This window comes from Glycine soja, chromosome 19 (genome assembly GCF_004193775.1).
Source record: "Glycine soja cultivar W05 chromosome 19, ASM419377v2, whole genome shotgun sequence".
NCBI lineage: Eukaryota > Viridiplantae > Streptophyta > Magnoliopsida > Fabales > Fabaceae > Glycine > Glycine soja.
Genome location: NC_041020.1, coordinates 14113521 through 14124683, shown reverse-complemented (window position 1 = coordinate 14124683; position 11163 = coordinate 14113521). Strand labels below are relative to the sequence as shown.

At 38.5% G+C, this 11163-nt stretch overlaps 1 protein-coding gene across 1 annotated transcript; it reads left to right on the top strand.

The window, feature by feature from the left end:
- Nucleotides 1-5501: 5501 nt before the first annotated feature.
- Nucleotides 5502-6221, top strand: LOC114398619. The gene has a single exon (XM_028360794.1). The coding sequence runs from the start codon at nt 5502-5504 to the stop codon at nt 6219-6221; it is 720 nt and encodes a 239-aa protein (XP_028216595.1).
- The last annotated feature ends 4942 nt before the right edge of the window (nt 6222-11163 follow it).

Below are 11163 nucleotides of genomic sequence, written 5' to 3'. Positions count from 1 at the left end.
TTTTCTTGAAAGTGAGTTGTGTCTTTTGAGTAGAAGAAGATCACCTTCTCAATCCAGCAAGGTTTTTGTGGAAAGATTGGTCAGGTTGTATCTCTCCTACTTGGTTTTTCTTGTGTATGGTTTTTACATGATCTTTGTTTTAATGCATGAATTGCTTACAACATGCTAGAATAAGGTTTTCTAGTTTAGGCTAAGAGTAGGGTTCTCTTAGGCTTATATTCACAAAGGACCCTAGTTTTGGGTGCCTTAGCTTCTTTTTTCGAGGTGAGAATTGTAGATTGGTTGTGATTGCTTGAAAGGATTTTTGATACATAGCAGAAATCTAATACAGGTCATGGATTTGATAATTGGATTAGCTTCTTTAGAAATAGAGAGTGAACCAATATAAAAAGATTGTGTCTTGCTTCTCTTGTTGTAATATTTTTCTCTCATTCAAGGTTTAATCAACTCAGTCAAGTTTTAATCAAGTTTTTCAAAAAGATTCAAAGTTTTATGATTGTGAAAGAAAGGATGTTAATGAAAGATCATGTTTAATGAAGGATTGATTAAGTATTGATTACTTTCGATTCATATTTGTTTGTGATACGACCCATGCAAAAAAAAATTTTGTAACTCTGTTTTTAAAAGTATATTTTGATTAAAAACCAATTCACCCCTTCTTGGTTTATTGAGTTCCATCATCTTTTTCAAAGTGTTCTTCCCAATACCTGGAAACAACTCAAGAGCAATGTAATCGATTAGATACTCAAAATAATCGATTAAAATGTTCTTGTTCACTTTTGAAACACTTATAAAAAGAGAAGTAATCGATTATATCACATAGCAATCGATTAAAGCAAAGACTTTTGAATAAATCAGTTGTTGTCTCAAAAACTGTTGTATAATCAATTACGATAAGGCTGTAATTGATTAAACCGATACGAGACATAACTCTACAAGATTAAGAAAACTTGTGTAATCGATTATGATAAGGTTGTAATCGATTAAAACAGAGAGTTTTGGCTTCTGAAGAAACTTTTCTAACTTTAGAAACTTTCTTCTCACTCACTCATGATGATGCATGATGCACAAAAGATATGATATGGACTAAGATGCAACATTCAACATAACAACCAATAGAAATGCCACTCAAAGGAGTTGGGCATGTAAAAGACAAAACATCTTCAAACTTTTCTCCAAGCCTCAAACTTTAGTCTTCATGTTGCTCCCCCTATCTCTAACAGGGGATTTGTTTGTGTGCTCGACATTGGATCTTGAGAATTGTAATAAGGGAGTGAATATTCTATCCCTTTAGAAACCACAAACATGGATATGAAGTCCCACACATGACCCAGACAACCACCACGTGTGGTAATCCAACATACCTTGCTCAGGGCATCGTATTCCGCAATTCTACTCTCACACAAATCTTGTCTTGGGACCAACACTGCCACTAAGCCTTCCAAGCCTTAATGGTCTTATGCAACATATAGAGAATGATCGGGAGGACATGTCGCATGTCAGTTCAGGACATGGCACTTTCACCAACCATGGATACAGATCCACTCTAATCAAGAATGCCAAGTGAGGCCCACGAGTCCCCCAAACTAATCGAAAATGCCCTTAGTCAGGTTATCATCACTCAACATCCCCCTAGGTTCCTTTGAACAGTTCAGACTGTCCCCTAGTGTAACTACTACATGCCATACATCATCTCTTAACGAATCCTCACTCATCCTTTATGATGAGAACCATCGATCCTCAAACAATGGGCGTGCTGGTACATGTGAATAGGTGCTAGAGAGCATTTCCCACTGAGTATAGAGTCATGCCCCCAATTCCTGGCACAACTATCTCTCTAATTCTAATACAATCTCACTACCTTGTTCATCTATTCCTTTCTATTAATTCATGTCAATCCTCATAAAGCTTCCAACTGCAAGCATCTTCCATCATGCACACACAGACAAACATATCAAGAAAGGAAGGAAATTAATCCCCTTTCCCTCTCAGAGGTCACCATTAATATGATCCTTCAAGTGGAATAATCCACTTCACAAAACCACACAGCACCGCATATCAAATTACTAAAAATCACAAGATATCTAAAGTAAATTTTTCTTAGGGTTGGACACCCCCATACCCAATCCCAAAGTGTGATAGTTCATAATCAACATTATTGATAAAATCACATATATAACATGAAACATGCTAGTGATTACACTCGATCTTACGACATATAACATAGCAATTCCCATAATTTCACATTATAAAATCTCAACCAAAGTAAATAATACATTCTATAATTCACATAATTTATTCCATGCAATTCATACATATTCACGACCAATTCTCATTTGGAATTATACATCATTGCCCACTTTAAAATCAATTTTCCCGTTGATGTAGGAATTCATTTAGGACAAACAATATATGCCTCTCAAGGTTTTCAAATGCAAGGAATCCTGTTTTGAACTAAAAATTTCCAAAAACCACCCCCATTTAGCCCTAATATTGAACTGCCCTGCACCTAGTAAAAAATTTCACAAAATTTGCGTTCTAATTTCCAAGAGTTGTAGAAGTCCATTTTATGAAAACTCTATATCAAACTAGGGTTTATTTTATGTCTAACCCTAGGTTTTTAGACCTAGTGAGTTCTGTATCACCCTGATATGTATATATATATATATATATATATATAGTAATTATGTTTGATGTTTGATTATATTTGTTGTGTTATTTTATCCGTAATTATTTTCAAGGAGGTGAGTTTAGTTATTAAAAAGGGTGTTAGTAGTTAAAGCGTTAGCTTCTCAAAGAAGCCTCTCAAGAAAGCTTCTCAAAGAAGCCACGAGGAAGCTTCTCGAGGAAGCCTCTTAAGGAAGCTTCTCAAGAAAACTACATGGAACCGGCATTGCATGTTTTACGCTTCATCCGAAAGCCCCTAGAGAAAGAGACTTTGTAAACGTTATCCTTTCATGAAATGCATGTTATTTTCGTAACCTACACTGAACCCCGGTCACATTGGCAAGATCAGAATTTCAAAATGATGTCCCTTTGTAAAACCCGAAATGCTCTCAGCACTTCCATGTAGTGATGTGGGTGTTTGACACAGAGCATTGTTATTAGCTTTGTTTTCTGAAATCCATATTTATGTCTCCTTCATTTTGGCATGGTAGAGGCTTGCATGGAACCGACAAGCAAGGACGAAAAAGAAATCTCCAAGTGACGTGACGAGGAACCCGCGGGTAGCTCACAATAGGTGAGTGGAGTTTATTATAAAATTTACTATTTTAACACCATAGTTAGGGTTAGGGAACCTAGCTATGAGGATAACTGCCTATCCCTGTTGCATGATGATTTTTCTTTTATAGAAAACGATGTTTTTAACTAATGGGATGCGATAAAATTGTTATCGATATGCATGCTGGTTTTTCAGGAAAAACTATGTTTTGACGAATGGGATGTGATATATATATATTGTTGTCTTTATTTGATTTGTGTTGTTTGAAGACCTGCGAGTGTGAATCTCAAGCATGAAAGAAATATATGTGTGTGGAATGCGATTTGTTGTTGATGTCGCTATTGAGGATTTTTATTGATATGTGGTGATATTGATTTAAGATGACGTTGCTAATAAAGATCATGTCAACATGAATTGATGTTATTGTTGATGATTATGTGAATATGAAATGAGGTTGTTGTTGTTGTTGATAACAACATTGAGACGAGATGATGTCTATGTTGAGAATGATATGAAAATGGAATGTTGATTGATGTTGGAAATGCATTGGCATGTGCATGTTGTGTATGTTCGTGGGGGGTGAAGTGCACTGACTGTCCAGGGTCTTTGGCACATGCTTTGGGCCACGTTCATACATTGGATGTTGTGTATGTTCGTGGGGGTCGAAGTGCACTGACCTTCTAGGGTCTTTGGCACTTGCTTTGGGCCACGTTCATACGTTGTATATAGTGTATGTCATGGGGGGTAAGTGCATTGACCTTGTCGGATGGCCCAGATGTGGGTGACAAGCGTGGTTAAAGAATCTAAGCATTTATGAGGGGATGCTTAGGCTCTTTATTTGGTCCATGGTCTTTGGCACTTACTTTTGGCCGTGTTCATAGCTTATATGACATAGGAAATAGAGTAACTGTGGCAGAGTATACTTTGTACTAAGGGGGCTTGTCACCTGGTAGGGAACTCCTTGGGGCCCCGAGGCTGATCACCTATGGGGGGTAGTTATGTGCACAACCGGGTGGTCTCGACGAACTCTGCATGGTTCCCTATGTGAGAGTGTCGTGTGGACACGCTTAGGCTATTTCCTGAGATTTGGTTGTTGGTACGTACCACATCGCATCTGAGATTTGAGTCAGGTGCATGCATCATTCTATGCAGTCTTGATTGGATCCATGGATGGATGATGAGAAATTGTTGAATATGGATGATGAGTAATTGTTGAATGAGGATGATGAATAATTGTTGGATGTGAGTGTTGAATAATGAATGTTGAATGCGCTCATCATGTTTGCCTATGTTCCTTGCTAATTGTGGTTATTTGGATTTGGTATTGGTTCTTTTTATAATGAACTCACCCTTGCAATTTTGTATCGTGTGGTTGATACCTGTGATGTTCACGAACATTTTTTGTGGGAGCAAAATGACGGCAGCAGGGTGTAGGGAGTAAGATTCTGGTGAGAAGCCGCCGAGCCGACGTGATGACGTTGGCATTATTTTGGGAGAGAGTTGTGTTTTGTAATCAACTCCTCCGTAGTTGGCTTTCAAGTTTTATTTTGTTGAGTTAAAGATGTAAACTTGGACTTTAATTATATTTATGAACAGATTTAATTTCCGTTGTGTGTATGACGTGAACCGAGTTACTGTTCTTATATAATTGTATATTCACTTAAGTAATGCCGTGTTGTTTTGTGAATGTATGTTGTGACGAAATTACTTCTATTTTTTTATAAGCAAATTAAGGGAGTTCTTTTTATAAAAATTGAAATTATCGCATATTAGAGTGTTGATATTGTAGCGACGAGGCGGGTCATTACATTTAGTGGTATCAGAGTAGGTCGAACCTTTCGGCCAGTGAGTTGTGAGTCTGCTATGTTTTTCTGTGCATTCTCTGGTTGTTTTGTTGAATTCTTGATGTTGGTTGTTTGCTGATGTTTGATTTTCTTTGTTTGCTATTAGCACTTACTCACTAGTTGTGTTTCTATGAGCTATAGAGATTTGATTGTTGTAGTCATATTGGATTTGTTTTTCTGATGTTTGCTATACCATGAGTTTCAATGTCGGGTCACGGGTTATCAGACTGGCCATCTGTATAATTTGTGAAGGGCAATGGGATGATATGGAAAGCGATCAGAAAATACAAATGATGGAAAGAAAGTGTTAATGTCTCGAGGCATCAACTCTCAAGAGTAACTGAGTAGGAATTTGTGATGGTTGTGATTGTTGTGTTGTTCTTTTCTTGTGTGTATTCCTTCCATGTCTGACTACCTAGCGTGTATAGGGAGTGATGGTTGGACGGAATGAACATGCGATAGCGGATGCCCTTCAAGCCTTAGCTCAGGCTATAGGGAATCCAAACAGGGGAGAAGTTGGTGGAGCTGTTGAGTACCAGGGGTTGGACCGCTTCCAACAAAACAACCCTCCTTCTTTTAATGGAGGATACAACCCTGATGGTGCTCATAACTGGATAAGGGAAATTGAGAAAATTTTTCGAGTTATGGCATGTCCGGAGGGGCAAAAGGTTGCTTTTGGTGCATATACTCTAGTGGAAGAAGCTGAGTATTGGTGGGAGAATACTCGCCAATGCCTAGAGGCAGAAGGTCAAGATGTGACCTGGGATGTCTTCAAGAGAGTATTTTTGGAGAAATATTTTCCTGAGGATGTTAGGAACAAGAAGGAGATGGAGTTCTTGGAGCTCAAGCAGGGAAACATGACAATGGCCGAATATGCAGCCAAGTTTGAGGAGCTGGTGAGATACTTTCCCCATTATCAAGGGAGAGATGGTGAAAGTTCCAAGTGTGTAAAGTTTCTGAACGGCTTGCGACCTGAAGTGAAGCAAGCTGTGAATTACCAAGGTGTTTGTCAGTTCCCACTTTTGGTTAACATATGTCAGATTTGGGATGAAGACTCCCGAGACAGGGCGGCCTATTATAGAAGTACAGGTCCAATGAGGAACAAAAAGAATGGACCTCAACATCGGGGAAAACCATATTCGACTCCTCCATGACAATCAGAGGACTGTTGTTAGGGGATTTGCAAGTGGTAGTGGTAGCAAATCCAATACTTTCCCCACTCATATCATTTGTTACAGATGTAGGAAGCCAGGGCACATCTCCTCACATTGTCCAGATAACGATATGATCTGTTTTAATTGTGGACAAAAGGGACACACTCAAAGAGATTATTCACGACTCAAGAAAGAGCAAAATGGTGGGGGCCCGAATGGTCAAACTGGACATCCAAAGGCCACGGGAAGAGTCTTTACCCTTAATGGTGCTGAAGTTTCAAAATCCAAAGATCTAATCCAAGGTAGATGTTTCATAAATGGGATTCCATTACTTGTGTTATTTGATTTTGGTGCCAGCCATTCCTTTATATCCTATTTGTGTGTAGGAAAACTTAAGTTTTCTGTGTCTTCTTTAAATAAAGATCTAGTGGTAGAGACCCCAACTAGTGGTTCTGTGTTAACTTTTGATGTGTGTTCGAATTGTCCTGTAGAGATTTCTGGTAGAACATTCTTGATTGATTTTATTTGTTTGCCTTTGAGCTAGATTGATGTTATTCTTGGTATGGACTGGTTATCTTCCAACCATGTCTTCTTGAACTGTTTTAATAAAAGTGTGGTGTTTGATGATTCTGGAGTGAGTAAGGATATGATATTTATCTCTGCCAACCAAGTTGTGACATCTTTAAAGGAAGATGCTCAAGTGTACATGATCTTGTCTAGCCTGGAAATAGGGACAAAGGTTTCTATGTGTGACCTCCCTGTTGTTAGAGAGTCTCCTGAAGTGTTTCCTGAGGATATATCCGGTCTGCCACCTGAGAGAGAGATAGAGTTTTCCATAGACTTAGTACCTGGTGCTGGACTCATATCCATAGCTCCTTATAGGATGTCTCCTATAGAGTTAGCTGAGCTTAAGAAACAGTTAGAGGAGTTGTTGGATAAGCAGTTTGTTAGACCTAGTATGTCTCCGTGGGGAGCACCAGTGTTGCAAGTGAAGAAGAAAGATGAAACCATGAGGTTGTGTGTGGATTACCACCAGTTGAATAAGGTAACGATTAAGAATAAGTACCCTTTTCCTAGAATAGATGACCTTATGGACCAGTTGGTAGGAGCTTGTGTGTTTAGCAAGATAGACCTTAGGTCGGGTTATCATCAAATCTGAGTGAAGTCTGAGGATATACCAAAAACTGCTTTTAGGACCCGTTGCGGTCACTATGAGTATCTAGTCATGCCCTTTGGTGTGACTAATGCTCCAGGAGTGTTTATGGACTACATGAATAGAGTTTTTCACCCTTACCTTGATCCTAGGGTAGTCAATTCTTTTATTAATTTCCTTAATTAGGCTCAACTAAAATAATTAGAGTGAAGTGATAAATTAATTTCTCGTCTCTTCTAATCAATTAAACTAATGACTTTTTATGCTCAGACACATTAATACCTTAAACATTCATTAATTAATCTAAATATCTCATTTTAGCCTAAAAAGTCTTTATTTACAAAATTGTCATTAAGGAGGGATTCCCTTATATTGACTTTCTAGACTGCAATTGACTTTTGTTGACTGAAGGTTTAACAAGGTTTTTCTACATCTAAACCACTTTTTCCTAGACTCAACACTTAAAATCTAGGTCACTTGACTATCCTATGATGGTCCTATCTCTTCTATAAATTATTTTACTAAAGATAATGCTACTACACTACATATCAAAACAAACACAAGCTATTTTTACTTTGAACTTGCCAATCTAGAAAATTGGGATGTTACAAACTCCATTCCAAATGGTCTATGGAAAGACTTATCATCTGGTCGTAGAGTTAGAGCACAAAGCCTATTGGACTGTGAAATTCCTCAATTTTGATCATACCCTTTCCAGTGAGAAGAGAAAGCTTAAAATAGCTTATTATAAGAAATGTGCTTCATTGTTTATGCTTCTTCTAAGCATTATAAGGAGAAAAAAACATATCATGACAAGAAACTTGTGCAAAGGGATTTTAAGGAAGGACAACAAGTTTTTTTGTTAAATTCAAACAAGCAAAGGAAACAAGAACTTATGACTCTCAATACACTCACAAAACAAAGAAAGATAATAGAGGGATCTTCTAGCCTTAGCCTTTCTGATGGTGTGTGAATTACGGGTGGGTAAGCGGGTTGGCCCACCCCGTGGCCCGCCTGTGTAAGCTTGTATTGACAGGCGACTGGGTCAGCCTACCTTGCACTCTTACATGAACCTAATAAATTAGTCTGCCCCCATCCCGCGGACCTCGTGGGCCAAATAGGCTGGTCCACAGGCCTAGTTCTTTTTAAAAAAATACAATTTCAACAAAGTCTCAAACATCATATTATGTTCCATGGACTAAAATTTTGAGATTCACCAAATTCATGTAAAAGAACTCAGAGTTTAATGTTTGTATTGCCATATAAACTGAGAAGAATGAAATAATAACTACATCCACAATATTCATTCATAAATCATATTGGATGGATTTATATTGTAAACTAGATTTCAAAGCATTCAACAATAATGATCCCAAATTTCCCTTTTATACCATTTCAAATTATCCCAATACTGAAACACATTGCAAGAAAAAACAAAACGGAAACATGGCTTCTGAAATACTATCTAGCAAAGTATCGAGCTAAAAAAGGGTATGGGTGTGTGGCACACTAGCAAGCTGCTTCACCTTTGATGTAAGCTCCATTGGAGCTTGTAGGCCTAGGATCTTCTTCATCAATGGATTCCTTTGCTTCTTGGAAGATGAATGGTAGCGGAATGGAGAAGGAAGAGAGAGAGGAGACGCCACTTCAAGGAGAAGATGAGTCTAGAAGAAGCTCACCACCATAGGAGGCCATGGATAAGAGCTTGGAGGAAGAAGGAGATGAATGAAGGGAGAGGGAGAGAAGAGCACGAAATTCTGTGCTCTAAAAGAGCTCTCAAATCTGAAGTTAATATTCAAATGATCAAAGTTTAAAAAAAAGGCACACACCTGACCTCTATTTATAGCCTAAGTGTCACACAAAATTGGAGGGAAATTTGAATTTCAATTCAAATTTCACTTGAATTTTGAAATTGAATTTGTGGAGCCAAACTTTGGAGCCAAAATTTCACTAATTATGATTAGTGAATTTTAGTTATGGTTCAGCCCACTAATCCAAGATCAATTCCAAGATTCACCACTAAATGTGCTTAGGTGTCATGAGGCATGTAAAGCATGAAGGACATGCACAAAGTGTGACTATATGATGTGGCAATGGGGTGTAGTAAGAAAATGCTCACCTCCCCCTCTAAAATTTAATTCGATTGGGCTTCTACCAATTCAATTAAATTTATTTCCAACCACACACATCAAATATTCACTTAGTGCATGTGAAATTACGAAACTACCCTTAATACAAAAACTAGTCTAGGTGCCCTAAAATACAAGGGCTGAAAAATCCTATATTTCTAGGGTACCCTACCTACAATATGGAGCCCTAAATACAAGGATAAAATATAATGACATCGTAGTATAATATGTACAAAGAGAATTGGACCCAAACTTGGCCCATGGGCTCAGAAATCTACCCTGAGGTTCATGAGAACCCTAGGGCCTTCTTCAGCAGCTCTAGCCCAATCCTCTTGGAGCCTCTTGCTCATGGCTCTAGTGACTGGTCCCTTCCCAGGGAGGATTGCATCATCCCCTTCCCCTTGAAGAGGATTTGACCTCAAATCTGTTAGTTCCTCCTCCTCAATATCAGCTCCACCTGCAAAAGGAATTAAATAAAAAATGTTAAAAGTGGTGCTGACTCCATACTCTTTTGGGAGGTCTAACGGTGTTAGGGGATTGAACCCATAGACAACCTCAAAAAGAGGACTGCTTGGTGGTTCTATGAACCCTCCTGTTGTAGGCAAATTCTACATGAGGAAGATACTCATCCCAAGACTTATGGTTGCCTTTCAGAAGAACCCTTAAAAGGGTGGATAAAGACCTATTCACTACCTCTATTTGCCCATCAGTTTGTGGATGACAAGTGGTAGAGAAAAGAAGTTTAGTTCCTAGCTTAGCCCATAGGGTTTTCCAAAAGTGGCTAAGGAACTTAGCATCTCTATCTGACACAATGGTCCTTTGGGAAGCATCATCCACCTTGTTGCATGGTATAAAGTGTGCTATCTTGTTAAACCTATCTACCACCACAAAGATAGAGTCTACACCTCTTTGGGTTCTAGGAAGCCCAAGGACAAAGTCCATACTAATGTCTACCCAAGGTGCAGATGGGATGGGTAAGGGTGTGTATAGCCCATGAGGCATCACCCTAGACTTGGCTTGTAAACAAGCCACATATCTAGTGCAATGCTTATGGACATCTTTCTTCATATGGGGCCAATAAAACGTTTCTTTGAGTAAGACAAGGGTCTTGTCTATCCCAAAGTGGCCCATGAGCCCACCCTCATGGCTCTCTTTCACAAGTAATTTCCTAATGGATCCTTGGGGTATGCAAAGCTTTCCCTCTTTGAACAAATACCCCTCAGCCAAATAGAATCCATCTTGGGCCTTTTTCCCACAACTCTCGTAAAAGGGAGAGAAATGTACATCTAAAGCATACAAGTCCCTAATATTATCAAATCCTAAAATTTGAGCTCCTAGGGAGCAAAACAATGTGTGTCTCCTAGAGAGGGCATCAACTACCACATTTGTTTTTCCCTTTTTGTATTTGATAACATATGGAAATTGCTCTAGGTACTTTACCCATTTTGCATGCCTCTTGTTTAACTTGCTTTTCCCTCTAATGTACTTAAGTGATTGATGATCACTATGAATAACAAATTCCTTGGAAACAAGATAATGTTCCCAAGTTTGGAGGTCTCTTATTAAGGCATAAAGCTCTTTATCATAGGTGGGGTAGTTAAGGGTGGCACTATGAAGTTTTTCACTAAAATAAGCAATGCCCACCTTGTAACTGTCGCAA